At 36.0% G+C, this 16,372-nt stretch overlaps 1 protein-coding gene across 3 annotated transcripts in view; it reads right to left on the reverse strand.

The window, feature by feature from the left end:
* The window catches only part of FSD1L (fibronectin type III and SPRY domain containing 1 like), a 64,798-nt gene that overhangs the window by 10,260 nt on the left and 38,166 nt on the right, over positions 1 to 16,372 (reverse strand). For 2 of the 3 annotated variants that reach the window (XM_068552435.1, XM_068552433.1), the window contains 6 exons: positions 13,146 to 13,355; positions 11,840 to 11,938; positions 7,290 to 7,419; positions 6,345 to 6,377; positions 1,648 to 1,748; positions 942 to 1,193 (listed from right to left, as the gene is read on the reverse strand). In XM_068552435.1, the coding sequence (XP_068408536.1) occupies positions 942 to 1,193; positions 1,648 to 1,748; positions 6,345 to 6,377; positions 7,290 to 7,419; positions 11,840 to 11,938; positions 13,146 to 13,355 (825 nt within the window). The remainder of the gene's footprint in view (positions 1 to 941; positions 1,194 to 1,647; positions 1,749 to 6,344; positions 6,378 to 7,289; positions 7,420 to 11,839; positions 11,939 to 13,145; positions 13,356 to 16,372) is intronic. The other variant, XM_068552434.1, reaches the window with a different exon arrangement.

Raw genomic sequence — 16,372 nt, forward strand, 5'->3', positions numbered from 1 at the left:
TTGCTCCACTCTCTCAATTATTTTCACTTTTGTTTCCATCCTTATCACTTGGCTCTTCTTAGTAGTACCAGCTACATCACCGCTGCTTTTAGGCTTGCTTCCTGACATCCTGGGCTTGAAATAAAGATACTCTACTACTGTACCCTATACAGTACTGTACAGTAGAGTACACAAAAGCACAACCACTTGTAGAGGACGTATACACGTGACAATGTACGCTAGACACTTGAACTAACTTACATGATTGGACATGCGAACGCACATTCACATCTTTGAGAGCTCACAACTTGAAGGTTCATATGTAGGGGACTTACTGTAATGTAAGTATGAATTAGGGAACATAATTCTGTGTTTCTTCAGATGACAAAATTTAAGAGCAACAGTCTCAGAAGTTACTGAGAAGACAAAGTGAGTTGATTTAAGAAAAACCTTCTAACCAAGTGTTATCCTATAGCGAAACAGGCTGCCTTCTAAGACAATTAGCTTCACATAGAAAAGTTCAAGCATAGGAGTGGCAACTACTTGCAGATATAATGTAATAAGGATTTTACACTATGTGGCAAGTGGATTGGGTAATTTCTAAGGTCTATTCCAACTCAAAAAATCTGACTCTACCACTCTTAACAAGTAATAAAACAAGGTAAAGGAGGAATTAAAACGGGCATAAGAAATTTTAAGGCTCAAGACTAAAATTGGCAAAATCTTTTTTTCAGACTTACTTAGTATATTATAGATGAGTGCTTTTGCAGGCCTGCAAGCAGACATCACGTGCCCTTTCAGTCAATTACAGGGCTGAAATTATGTTTGTGATCAAATCCTAGAAGGTCAAAATACCCTTACCACAATACTTACGGAAATTCTGTAGAGATGATTACTAATGAAAAGTACTGAAATACAAGCAACGATGATGAAATAACTTAGGAGAAAATCAGTAAACTTACCCCCATCAAAATCACAAAATACACCTATTCTTTCAGGAACAGTAACATCCAAGGCTTTGACTTTATTATTATGCTTTGCTGCAAATGTGTTTTGTAGCCAGTTGTTGACATGGATACACCAACTAGTGTTTGTCTTTCCTAATTGGTCAAATTTCCCCAAAGTCTTGTATGCTACTCCCACACTGTAGGATTTACAATCCTTCTGGGCCTTGACCTCCCAATAATGTTGTCCACTTTCAATAGCAGTGTCTCCTACAAAAGATCAGAAGGTAAATTTGACTCTTACTTCTTCCTTATGAGTCACAGAGTTTTACCTATATCTTGCCCCACAAAATGGCATAAAAAATCTGATTCAGGAGAAAAATCATGCTAACACACAGACACTAAATGCAGAGTATCTGCTATAATGACTTGTACATTTACTGCTAACTTTTCTGAATATAAAAGGCTTCAGAACTTTTCTTCCTTACTATCCCCTCAAGAGTTATAAATGTGGAGCACTATGTAAACTGAAGCAGAATTTAAAACATATCAATAAAAAGACAATTTGAAAACCCACCAAAGTAATTAAGCTTCAAGAGGGAGAAACTTTGGCAACGATTCATTCAATACATAGGCAGCCACTCCACCGCTGAGTGGAAAGTCCACCAATGTGCCTATGATGCCTTTAATCTGAGATAATGAACAACTACTATGTTTATCCTACCCAGCACTGTATATGATTCCCCAGTAAAACGATCTCTGCTGCCTCTTACTGCTGGTGGCCTGGAGCCTGTGGATGTCCGTTTAGGGGATGGTGTACCACTTCTAGATAAACAGGAACAAAAAGAAAAACAAATATTCTGTGTTGCACGTGTTTCACAAACTAAAATTACAAATCAAGAAATGAACCTTTCTAAAGATTTCTAATCACACTGCACAAATAGCAACGTTTAATTTTATCTGAATTATTTATTATTAAACAGATTTGTCAATTATAACACTTAAATGTAAGAAGTCATCAACATAAAGCATGCTAAAAACACTAATACCATGCAGACTGAGCAAGGCTTGTACAAAGAACATACAGTTGAAATAGGAGACAATACAAAAAGGGAAAAAAAGAACTCAAGGGAAAAAAAAGAACTCAAGAAAGATAATGGATTATAGCTTACATTTCTTGCAGTTAAATTTAAATGAAAAGCAAGTCTTATTTTGGTAGGAGAAATACTTTATAATACTTGTTATTATCCTGTGCATGGATTTGGGTAATTGCTATTTTTCTTTTTAAGGCTTATTATAATCAAAACTAAATAACCTTTTTTATAAGCAGTAGGTATTGGGTTGGCCAAAAGGTTCGTGCAGCTTTTTTCCATAAGATGGCTCTACTAAGCGCTTAGTTGTCTTTAACTTCATTCGAAACAGTTTTGTTAGCCTGTATTGTGACAGCTATCATATCAGTGTGCATTTAAAAAAAAAACTTATCAAAATCGGTGAATTTTTGTGTAGTCATTTTAATATTGAAGATGGAAGAAAAAAAGCAACATTTTCAGCATATTATGCTTTATTATTTCAAGAAAGATAAAAACGCAAAAAAAGATTTGTGCAGTGTATGGCGAAGGTGCTGTGACTGATCAAACGTGTCAAAAGTGGTTTGCAAAGTTTCATGCTGGAGATTTCTCACTGGATAATGTGCCACGGTTGGGTAGGCCAGTTGAAGTTGATAGCAATCAAATCGAGACATTAACTGAGAACAATCAACAACATGGGAGGTAGATGACATACTCAAAATATCCAAATCAAGCACTGAAAATCATTTGCATGAGCTCAGTTATGTTAATCGCTTTGATGTTTGGGTTCCACGTAAGTTAAGTGAAAAAAACCTTCTTGACCATATTTCTGCGTGTGATTCTCTACTGAAACGTAATGATAACGTTTCGTTTTTAAAACAAATTGTGACGGGCGATGAAAAGTGGATACTGTTCAATAATGTGGAACGGAAAAGATTGTGGGGCAAGTGAAATGAACCACCACCAACCACACCACAGGCCAGTCTTCATCCAAAGAGGGTGATGTTGTGTATATGGTGGGATTGGAAGGGAGCTCTCTATGATGAGCTCCTTCCAGAAAACCAAACAATTAATTCCAACAAGTACTGCTCCCAGTTAGACCAACTGAAAGCAGCACTCGATGAAAAGCGTCTGGAATTAGTCAACAGAAAATGCATAATCTTCCATGAGGATAACGCAAGACCTCATGTTTCATTGATGACCAGGCAAAAACTGTTACAGTTTGGCTGGGAAGTTCTGATTCATCCGCCGTATTCACCAGACATTGCACCTTTGGATTTCCATTTATTTCGGTCTTTACAAAATTCTCTTAATGGAAAAAATGTCAATTCCCTGGAAGACTGTAAAAGGCACCTGGAACAGTTCTTTGCTCAGAAAGATAAAAAGTTTTGGGAAGATGGAATTATGACATTGCCTGAAAAATGGCAGAAGGTAGCGGAACAAAATGGTGAATACGTTGTTCAATAAAGTTCCGGGCGAAAATGAAAAATAGGTATTTTATTTTTACTTAAATACTGAAAGAAATTTTTGGCCAACCCAATATTTTTGTTCTGTATCTTTTCTTCTTAAAAAGAAAAATAGCAATTACCCAAATCCAGGCACAGGATAATATCAAGTATTATAAAGCACTTCTTCTACTAAAATGGACAAGATGCAACCTGACCTCCCTTTATCAAATTATATGATATGGTAAACTGGACAGTATTAAGGCCTCTCACTAACTCCCCAAAACTCAAAATAGATCAGATCCCAAACATGTTTAAAAAAATAACATTTCAATTATATCAAATCACTGCATTCATAAAACAAAAAAAATGTATAACTTACCAGTAGTAAAGAAATAAAGGGAAAGCATGGCAAAAAGAAAAACAGATGTTAACTACTAAGAATGGCAGCTTAAATTTCAGAGAAAAATTAAATAAGGAGATGTCTTCCTTTGCAGCATTCTAGACTTCCAACCTTAAGTACCTTTTTGCAAGAAGTACAACAGCTGTTATTGTCTTAAAGCGGCGGTCCCCAACCTTTTTGGCATCAGGGACCTGTTTCTTGGAAGACAATTTTTCCATGGACCGGGGGAGGGATGGTTCAGGTGGTAAGGCGAGCAACGGGGAGCGATGGGGAGCTGCAGATGAAGCTTCGCTTGTTCACCTGCCGCTCACCTCCTGCTGTGCGCCCCCCCTCCCAGGACGACCGTTATAGGTCACGGCCAGGCCCGGGGCTTGGGGACCCCCTGTCTTAAAGCAAACATGATCCCATCCTCTAACGACACCTCAGTCACTCAACTATCTGAATTAAGGCTCTTTGTTACCTCTACTCTGGATTGTTTTACCAGCTTCCCAGATGATCTCTCTGCTACCCAATTCATTTGTTCACTGTTACGAGATAAACCTAACTGATTGTCCTACTTTAAAATCTTCAAGCACTTTCTTACTGCCTACAAACGACTTAGCTTGGCTTTTCAGGTTCTTCTTGATTTGGGCCCACTCTGCTTTTCCAGCCTTCTCACCTCTGGAGAGCACTATCCAGCTAAATATAGTCACTCAAGTGTTCCTTAAACTCAGGCAATCTGCTTCAGCGCCTTTTCCTCTCCTTGCTCCTTCTCTCACTGCAAGTCCGAACGCTACACATTCTTCCACTTGTTTGAGAACCAATCTAAATACCATTTCACTAATGAAGGTTTCCCAGATCCCACCAGGCTAAAAAACTTTTCTGAAGAGTCCAGCTCCAGGCCAAAATCCTAGTATGATCTTTCAGGCCCAACAAGAAGCAATTATAAATGCTTGCCTTCTCTACCCCAGACTTGGTGCAGAGCTAGTTCACTGCAGTTCCTAGAAGCAGTTGCAATACCCCCTGCAACCCCATGCTCATATGCATGTCTGCATTCCTAGATTGGGCACCTGTATTCAGAGGCCCCCTTACAGCAGGGGGCCCCCAGCTGAGACCCTTTCCAGCTGCCTCTTCAGAGACCTCCTTAAAGAGGGCAGGGGTCAGGAAGCAGTCTGAAGACACTTTTCTCCACTCTGTCTCAATACTTTTCTACTCCTAACCTTTCCCCCTCTCTCATTTCCTTGGCCTCAAGTCCATAAAACAATAGGAGAAGCCTTTTGCTTGGGCCTTCCTGGCCAGTGAGATGATCCTCAGACATTCACCCATCTGCCATCTGCTCTCATTTACCTAACCCTCACCCTGAGCCATTCTGCTGTGAAAAGTGGAACCCTGGGGGAGCTAACACCCTTTCCTTTGTGGCCTCTTGCTTATACTATCACAGTAAGTGCATGAAGTCTTGATTGTTACTTTCGGTTTGGCTTATTGTCCTAACTGACCACTTCAACATGTGGCAGCTCAGGAAATCTTTCTTCCTCTAAACTCCGTGATTCACACATACTATTACACATAATCTCTATCTGGTATTATTGTTATTTATATAGAGAGATATATCTCATCTACGTAAGTCAGGGCAAATTCCTTGAAGGCAGGGACAGTGTTTATCCCTATAAACTCCAAAACATCCAGCTGACATCCTGCAGGGAACAAATATTTACGGAAAGAATAAATGTATATAACATTCCAGAAGTAGCCTACATAATAAAATTACTCTTAAAAGGAGGGAAGAGAGAAAGAGAAATAACATGATGAAATTCTACATATAAGTAGTCTAAAAATCTCCAAATGACCAAATGAAACTTCACTGATCCTATTAAATCCAGCAGCACTTTACAATTTATAATACACGAACTATGAAACCATTTTCACCAATAATAAGCAAATAAACTAGAAAAAAGAAAAGATAATTTTGAAAACAGAACACATTCTGTTTCTGGGAAAGATATGAAGTATCTTCAGATTAGCACATTATTACTTGTGCAATTTGAAGTGATTCATCTTTCTGGCACCGTCCTAATAACTTCAGTAAAGACCTTTATTTTTTATCCTTGATGCTTCTGAAACTGCATGATTATTATAAAACATAGGACACTTCAAACCTGCCTCATGTCAAATATATATAAATGCAAAGCTGTAATGTTAGATATATTGAATACAGGACAACAAGAAAGGTGCCAAGTATAAGTAAATGCAGAAAAAAATCAGATAAAGGAAAATAATTCAAGAAAGACTTTAAAGCAAAGCTTATTGTTTTGTTATTGTATACAACATAATCCAAATAATATACAGCACATTATAATGCTGTAAATTCAAAACATAAGCCACCAATACAGACAGTCTACACAGACCAATATTTTAGCTTATGAAGGCTGCTGCAATGGCTTCTGCTTATTGGTTAAAGAAAAACGTTAAGTTATTCAGCCAAGCTAGATATACTAAGTCCTAGAACTATACAGACATAGATCATCACCTTGTATGTCTCTTCAGTGAAGTAACATGGGCACTGTCAGATAAAAATAGGCAACTGTTAAGAGACTGCTTTACAACTTAAATTTAACAGTTTATAATAAAATTAGATCAAAAGCCTGCTGAGGAATTTCTTTTGATTCACTGTTTAACTCACAGTGATTACCTTATTTTAGTTTGAGCAAAATTTATCTCTGTTTAAAGAGGCCCCCATACTTTGAGACTATCTAAATAAGTCCTACAATAACAAAAGGTCCCAAGCCTGCCTCTTTGTTCATAAGGCTGCTGATCAGGGGCCAGACACTGGGACTGTACATGGTAATAGTTGTCATTCACTGCAGACCTTCGGGTAAGACAGGTGATCTATAAGTCTAAAATTCAGGAACTATTGCTAGGAATTTCTCTCTAAGCAGTTCAAACTGCTGTAGATATAACTTTAAAGAAATGGAATACTGAAATAAAAGGTGTAAGTAAGAAGAGGATTAGGAAAGAAACTAAAAAAAAGTAATGAAAAATGTTAATGACAAATTCAAGTACTGATAATATTATATTCTTCACTTTGGTGTTACTAATAAGAATTTCTCTTTTTTTTTAACATCTTTATTGGAGTATAATTGCTTTACAGTGGTGTGTTAGTTGCTGCTGTATAACAAAGTGAATCAGCTATACATATACATATATCCCCATATCTCCTCCCTCTTGCATCTCCCTCCCACCCTCCCTATCCCACCCCTCTAGGTGGTCACAAAGCACCGAGCTGATCTCCCTGTGCTATGTGGCTGCTTCCCACTAGCTATCTGTTTTACATTTGGTAGTGTATATATGTCCATGCCACTCTCTCACTTCGCCCCAGCTTACCCTTCCCAAGAATTTCATTTTAAGTTATTGTCAAGTAAGAATCAATTTACAAGCATTTTATTCAGATAATAGATTTAATAAACTAGCTTACCTGCCCTTGTTCTCTTTTCCTTTAATTTTACTTTCTTGACCTTTTCCTCCAGTAGGATCCCACTCTACACAGGTATCTTCAACTCTCAGGTTCAAATGGGAGGATGAGTTATCCAAACTGAAGTTAAGTGCTAACCAAAACAATATTTCAATTTTTTTAAATGTAGCATATCTCTAGTTTCTGAAGCACAACCATCATCACATTGTTTTCCTACTCAATGGATTTAACACTGTATATAGAGAATAAAGTTCCAATTCCTAATCCTAAAATTTAAAGTCTACAACGATAAAGCCGTAATCTACTAATTCCTACTGTATTTCCCATTATTCTCCTCTATATATCTATCCTGTACTCCAACCAAATACAATGTACTTTCATGGCCACTGGTCTTTCTGCTATTCCTTCTGCTGGAATCAATAAACTCAATTTCCTGTTATTAGAGCATCAGCTGATTGTTATGACTAAATAGGAAGAGGAGCTGGTAGAATTAAGGATGAGGAGAAAGTGATGTGGTGTAAAAAATTATAGAGCCTGGCACACACACATTTTTCTCTTATGCTCTAACACTTAATAATTTCATATTTAAACTCTTAGTAGTTTCAAAATAAGGCAACCACAGAGAAACAGGCCATGATGGTAGAAGCAAGGGAACTAACCCATCTGATAGAGCTAAAGATGATATACATGGCAAAGAACAGACTGGGGAGAGGGGCTACTTAAATGAAATCAAATTTTAAAAATCCAAACCAAAACTATGCTTTTCAAATTATTTGGTATCGGGGGAACTATCTGTACTATTCACAAGACTTACTCAGAACTGCTAATTTAGGAAATCAGTGTAACACAGTATTACCTTCTCCCTTTGGATACCGACTGAGGGTTAATCGTTGAAATGTATTGATTCACAGCTGAGTAATGCACATTTCCCCCTATTTAATATGCAATTCCTAGAAACTGGGTCTTAAGCAAGGTATTATCTACTACATAGTTACCAACAAATCTGCTTATTAGTTATACTTCCCTCCAAAAGTTGAAATTTCTGGTAAGTACTCACTGAAGAAATATTCCTTTACAATACCCCATTTCACTTAAGGATAATACGTGATTTAGCTAAGGTTTCAGTGTGTCCGTGAAATATACATCATCAAACAACAAAATATTCATATAGAGAACTAGTGCTTACCTAGTGAATCAAGAATCCTTTCATACTCTACTGTTTCGAAAAGAGCACTTTAATTTTACCTATGCATCTGACCCATTGCTCAGTGTATTTTAAATATTCTAAATACAAATCTACTGACCATAACCACTTTTAGAAAGTGTCATACTATATGCAAAAAAGTTAATAGCTTTCAAAATCTGCATGTAAACAGATAAGAGCTTACTGAAAGACGAAATAATACAGCTTTTCAGTAAAAACGGAAACAGAATTCCTCAACAGGTGGGTTACTAAAAAGTTAGGATTAAGCAAAACTGAGACCCTGTATTACCAAGAATGAACTGCCTTAAGAAAACAGGGTTAACCTCTATATTAGTTATTAGTTAATACATGTGAGGGCATCTGCATTTTTGAGAGAAAGAAAAATTGGATATAACTCTAAGGTGCCATCACTCTCAGTTGCCTGTTAAAATCCTAAGGGAAGAAACAAATCCTAAAGCTATTCCCTGTGTTTGATGATGGAGAGATGAGTAGAGTCAAGGGTGGCAAAAACAGGTATCACCCCCAAGCCGCTTGAGACCAGATTTATCAAATACCACAGCACCCAAACAGAAAAGCATGGGTTCCAGTCCCAGGGGTGCAACCTTTTATCTCTTCTTTTTTGGACACTGTCCTTTTATGAGGCCTCAACTAAATCATAGAGGCTCTCTAAGGTAAGAGGGATAATACCATGCAGTTTAAAAGCAAATAAAAGACTGGCCTCAAAAGTGAGGTCTCAAATTTTAGTCCTGTCTCTCATATAAGCCCTGTAATATGGCCAGATATTAGTTTCCATATCGTTAAAAGTGTGAAAACAAAGTACCAAAAAAATCAGAACACAGACACAGATATGTTTCATGTGTTTAGTTTGTGTTGGTGGCTGCTTTCTAGGCACTGTAAAATTATATCATAGACACTAACATTTGAGGCTAGAAAGTAACTGGTGATTAATATCACATCATGTATCTTTACAAGGAAGTAAGGGATAATGTACTTTAAAAATTCTGGTCATAAGAAATATTATTCATCACTTTTGACAATTCCAATAACAGAAGAAATAGAGTTACATACAATTGGAGAGACAGATATTAACAATGTTCACTATTTTCCACACCAAGCACCACAAATGGCAGGATATGAAGTTTTGGTAGGCCTCAACTATTAAATCTCCATCTCTCTCCCTTTCCCTCCAGTTCGTTGCTCATATACTTATTTCTACTGGTTAGTCAAAAAGGGCTGCAACAAGTCAAAAAATTAGTAAACAACTGTTTAACACAGCATTTTAAAAATCTGACTTTTCTCTGGAGCTCCTGTTGTCATTAGTGGCCACTCCAGTGGTATGGAATAACCCTAGAAAACCTGTGACCCATAGTTTCTTAAGAGATAATTTTAGGGCTTCCCTGGTGGCTCAGTGGTTGAGAATCTGCCTGCCAATGCAGGGGACACGGGTTCGAGCCCTGGTCTGGGAAGATCCCACATGCCGCGGAGCAACTAGGCCCGTGAGCCACAACTACTGAGCCTGTGCGTCTGGAGCTTGTGCTCCGCAACAAGAGAGGCCGCGATAGTGAGAGGCCCGCGCACCGCGATGAAGAGTGGCCCCCGCTTGCCGCAACTAGAGAAAGCCCTTGCACAGAAACGAAGACCCAACACAGCCAAAAATAAATAAATAAATAAATAAATTAAAAAAAAATAAAGGAATTCCAAAAAAAAAAAAAAAAAGAGAGAGAGATAATTTTACTCTGAGTCTCCCAGAAGGTCCCAGAAGATTCAGTGGGCCGCAGCGTTTAGTATCAGTCTAACCCAACCCCAGGGGGTTTACCCCGCAGAGAGAACTGCTCAAAAGGACTAGAATCAACTTAGTCTTTCCCTACAAACCCTAAAACCAAGAATTTGACTGGTAAAATCTAGACATTGCTAACAGGAGCAGACAGCCCAGCTCCAAGGAAACTACAAGCCAGTTATTCATTTTCCTGAATCTATGGAATTTGAATGGAAATCTACAATTCACCACATTTAGGCCCAAGTTTGGTCACTAAACATAAAAACTAAATGAGAAGGAACAAAAGAAATAAAAAACATATAATATTCTTGAGGGAGGATATTAATAATAATGCAATTTTACCTGACAAGGGCTAAAATCAGTTCAAGTTATGTAGGAAGGATTATCTGCCTGTAAATATGACTATTTGTGAAATGGTAAAAATCTCTAAAGAAACCACAGTATCATCTCAGTTTGTTAACAAGTAATTCTGAGTAATTGCATTTCTTGGCTAAGTTATCTGTAGTTCTCAAATAAAAACATTTGCTAATCCAAATTACTTTGACTTAGTTTTGTTTCTTTTAATCTTTCTGATGCAAACATATTCTTATGAGTTTGTCTTGTCAATAACTTATGAACCTCATATCTTGCTTTATTCTAATATGGTATTTTTATATCAGCCTCCAAATCATATCAAACTTCTGGCATTCAAACCCTATTTAAATGCTGTATGAACCAGAGGTCAGTGGAACACTCTAAGGCCCAACTATCTAACAACAATGTGTAGAATCTGATTCTGGAAGTAAACTGAGTCAATTATCACCTCACAACTGGAAAGACCTCTAGCACTGTGGCCTTCAAATTGGTAAATACCTGAAAAATCTTCTGTGTTTAAATATGTTATTCTACAGTAAATCCAAACTGTTCTCAGAGACTAGAAGCACTTACATTCCAGGCCCACAATAAGGGCTGGCACAGAACTTGTAAATCGATTCTTATTCACAACTTTCCAAGCTAGTTCTAGGAACAGACTTTAACTTCACTTTCTTCACCTGAAAAATGGATATCAATAATATCTATTCTACTGATCTCTCAAGATGGTTTCAATGATCAAATGAAGACTTGTGAGCTTTGTAAACATTAATAAAATATATAAATGTTAATTTCTACAATAAGATTTTAGAAAACAAAAAGAACCTGAACTAAACTGAATACGTACTTCCCCATTATTGAGTCATAATCCATTCTCTGGGAAAACTCTGGGCAAACTTCAGTCATGCGAATGTATTTATACTAGACTGAAATTTGTAAAGTAAGTATGCATGAGAGAACATAACACCATCATCAGTCTATTTTACCCATCTGAAACCACGGTAAAAGAAAAACTAATGAAAACCACTACTGTAGTCCTAATTTTCCCATCTTAAAATTCCTCCTGTTGAGAATTCCTTTGCAGGGTGGGTGGGGGGAAGGCAGGGGGATCAAGGTGGGGAAGGAAGGCAACTATACATGAAATGTTTCCTGTCACGAAGTCTGGAATAATTACTGATGTCAAGTTCTGTTTCATGCTGTACAAGTAGCTACTGATCTTACCTTTGGTCTCTAGAGTCACTGGATCAGAATACTCTCCAGCCACAGCCTTGTTACAAGCCCGCACTCTGAAATTCATATACTTTGAATCAAACTTTAGGCCTGAAAAAATGAAAAATGGCTTTCAGATATGAAAAGTAAAGGAATCTACTCCAAAAGTATGAGTATGAACCTTCAAACAGACATTTTTCCCTCCCTGGAACTATCTTTTTACTCAGGAAGGGTACAAATTTATGTTAAAAAGGGTGATAATGCCTGAAGTAAGAGAAATCATGATTTATCTATTATTTTCTTCAAAATAAATTATACAGTTTATCACTGGGCTTTTTAAACCTAGCAATAAAAAGATACTCTCAAGCCTCATTATAAGTAAGGTTTCATTCATGGAGAGACACTACAGTTTAAAATAACATATTCAATTTCTGGAAAGTAGACACTATAGAATTTTTATATTTATGACACATTGTTTCATACGTGAAAAATGAATTTAAAGAGAAAGTGAAGCATAAGGATTAATAGCAAAACTTTGAAGTCAGTCAGGTCTAGATTAAAATCTCAATCCAAAAATTACTAGCTATGGGACCTTCAACAACTTGACGGAGCCACAGTTTTGTATCTGTTAAAATAGAAAAGAGAAAACCAACCTCTTCACCGTAAAGACTAAATGAGATGTATTGTACTGATTAAATGAGATGTACTGTGTAATACACTTCAGCCCAGCTCCTGACAAATGGTTAAGTGCTCAGTAATGGTAACGTTAGTAATGTTACTGCTCACATAAAACACATATTGAACAACTCAGGCAACATTTGGCCATTTCAGATACCCAAAGTCCCCTATACATGGAGATAGGTTTTTAAAGACTATCAAAAGGCCAACACACAAATTTCTAATACCAAGTCATAGCTTAACTTTAAGTATTATCGTGAAGGTTATCAAAAAAGGGTAAAGGCAAGTCTTTACAGTATCACTGAAATGCGGGGTAGTGTATACATCTAGAAAATTGACAGCTTTTTTTTATTGTTAGAAAACCAACGTAAAAATTAAATGTCACTCTGAAATACAGTTTCCAGAACATCCCTTCATGTTTGTTTTAAATACACTGTTTTACCAGATTGCAAATATCCAGAAGTACTTAAAATGAAGGTTTTCTTGATATTTTAAGAGAAATTCATTTCCATGATAAATATACAAAAAGTCAGCTTGGCTAAAGAAACTTAATAACTTCATCTTTTAATGTCATTCAAAATATTTTTCACAATTACATCTATCTTCCGAGAATGAGATTCATGAAATGCAGTCATCTTACCTGATAGTGTATATTCAGTACCCTTAATATTATCAATTATCTCCCAGCATCGCTCATCCTTTACACGTGGAAGTCCATCAAAATTAGTTTTCCTATATTCCAGTATAAAATGATCAATCTTATTATCTTCTTCTGGCATTCTCCAAGCTACTGTTACAGAATTGTCAGCCACCAAACACTCTACTGGATCTATCTCTGGAGCTTTGGGGACTGAAGGAAAAAAAAAAAAGCTCGTTTCTCACTATAGTACTAATCCAGTATTTACGTTTGTCGTTCAAATTACGCTTTTCATGTCGCTTTTAAACTGTTCAATTGAATCAGGCTAAGAGAAGGGATACCTTATAAATGCAAAATAACCATTTTTCATAGCTCTGTTTTAAAATTCATATTTCAAAGTTTTTCATAGACTTATTCAAAGTATATTAAAACCCTAGTTAGCAAAAAGCAATTCAAACATGCTAAGAATAAAGAATCAAGAATGATTTGTTACTGCTCAACACGTTTTTAATCTGCTATTTCAAACAGCTGGAGAATATAAACTAAATCACTATTGACAAAATAAAATAACTTGCTTTGAATCCAAAGATTAAAATAATTCAAGGTATTTTCAATGTATTTAAAAAACCTAGTTTATAAAATAACTGTAATTTCTCAACACTGAACAAAAATGAACTCCGCAATCCCACAAAATATTTAAGAATTTTTAAATGTTTCTCCAAAGAGTTCTATGATTCATTAAAACAAACTGAGGTAAATGAATCACAATTAACATGAATGAACATTAATCAATTTCTTCTCCATGAAAGAGGTTTTCCATAGCTCCTCGACATTAACAGATGTTCCATTTAAATAGCAGGCTAACTGGAGAATCCACTGTCCTCCAGTGATACAGATGTGTCTGAAATGTGTGAAACTGCAAGTACTGTATTTAAACCTTTTGTTGCTAAAAAAAAGTTTTAAAAGATTTACTCCAAGTATGTAAGGTTGGTTCAACATTCTAAACTAGTTAATGTAAACTATCACATCAGTAGAAGAAAAATCAGATGATCGGAAGAAAAATTCCATGATCATATCAATAGATGAAGAAAAAAATATTTTACAAAATCCAACATTCACTCATGACAAAAGCTCTCAGTAAACTAGGGAACTTTACTTGATAAAGAACATCTACAAAAAAACCTACAGTTAACATTAATGTTGAGAAAGTAGATACTTTTCTCCTAAGGCAATGACATCCCCTCTCTCCACTCCTACTCAACACTGTACTGGAAGTTCTAGCTAAATGCTATAAGACAAGGAAAAGAAGTAAAACATATACAAATTAGGAAGGAAGAAATAAAACTGTCTTGGTTTACTGATGACATGATTGTCTATGTAGAAAATCTCAAAGGATCAACAGAAAAACTCCTGGAACTAACAAGCTTATAGCAAGGCTGCAGGATACAAGGGATGAACAGGCAGAGTACAAGGGAATTTTAGGGCAGTGAAACTATTCTGTATGATACGGTAGTGGTGGATACATGACATGATACATTTATCAAAAGTCATAGAACTGTATAACACAGAGTGAACCCTAATGTAAACTGTGGACTTTAGCTAATAATAATTTATCAATTACTACAAAAGTACTACACTAATGCAAGACATTAATAACCGCGGAAACTGTATGTGGGGGAGGAGGGGAAATATATGGTAACTCTCTGTATTACCTGTTCAATTTTCCATAAACCTAAACTTGTTCTAAAAAACAAAGTATTAATTTTGTAAAAAACTATAACAATAACAACAAAGGAATTCTACACATGAAAATTCAAAGCAATGTGAGACCTAACAAATAACAAAGTAAACCAAATATCTTAGATACAATAATCAAGACCAAGATGAAAGGAATTTGATATACATTTTAAATCTTCAAGCCTAACTAGTAAGAAAGGGAGGAAAGGAGAGAGGTGGGACAATTGATCTCCATTAGCTATAGTCTTCAAAGTTGAACTACTGCATGTAAGTAATTGTACAATAAATACTTGGAATCTGATATATCTTATCAGTAAGACAACAGACAAAGAAATATTTATCATTTCTCATTATGATTCATTTCCTTCATCTGTCTGTAGGGGTTTCGTCCCTAGAATACATTACAGATGTTAGTCTCTTGTTACCGGAACATAAGCAATACAGACTACTATTATTCATTGCTATGGGAAGAGATAGAGGCATTCATAAATTTAATATGCTGTGCAGTGCCTACATGTGAGGAAATGTAACAGCCTATGGCATGTAGTAATTTTATAGTTTTGCTGAGTTAAAACCTGTACTGAATGTCTCAAGAGGCTTGTATACAGGGAGAATCACTTAATTTGTAAGTGGGTCCAGCTAACTCCCCACTACCTATCTCCCAAATTCAGCTACCATTCCAGTAAGAATGTACTGGCAAGAAGATTCTTCTTTCTTGTGAATAATGGCCCCAGAAGAAAGCAAACTTGGGAGGGAAAAAGAAAATTTAGATAATTTAAGAGTGGTATGTCAAATATTCTATAATAACCTATATGGGGAAAGAATCTGAAAAAATGGATATATGCGTATGGATAACTGAATCACTTTGCTTTACACCTGAAACTAACACAACATTGTAAATCAACCATACCCCAATATAAAATAAAAATTAAATTTAAAAAAAAGAGTGGTAGGTCAAATTAAGAGTGACTTGGATCTGATATGTAGGAAGTTCACCCAATATTCTAAACAGAAGTAAGAGAAGAGTTTCAACAAATGTGGAATAAAAGTTCAGGGGAAGATGAATGTTCGCAAACTTGTAATATAAAAATATTAGGAAAGGCAGAACTCTCTTTAGAAATGAGAATGGAAAGCAATTCACAGCAACTTCCATAAAGCAACAGTTAAATTGTGTGGACATTGGTGTAAGAATTCTGCTAATGTTTTTCTCTGCATGTGAATGTAAAAGGACAATTGACATCAACACTGCCACAAACATGTTTCTCTTCTTGGCTGCAAAGGCTCAGAAAGGATATAAACTCTAAGTTTCAATGTATAAATAATGGCTTAGAGCAGAAGAAAATGACTGTAATTATTATCATCCATCATCATCACTTACAATTTTCAGACTCAGATAAGTCCAAAACTCATTACTATACATAATTCAGTATAGAGTTGATTTTTGCAGTGTTTACAGAAGGAATTATTAAGGGATGAAGGTATTCATTGTTAAG

Source organism: Eschrichtius robustus, chromosome 10 (assembly GCF_028021215.1).
Source record: "Eschrichtius robustus isolate mEscRob2 chromosome 10, mEscRob2.pri, whole genome shotgun sequence".
NCBI classification, from domain to species: domain Eukaryota; kingdom Metazoa; phylum Chordata; class Mammalia; order Artiodactyla; family Eschrichtiidae; genus Eschrichtius; species Eschrichtius robustus.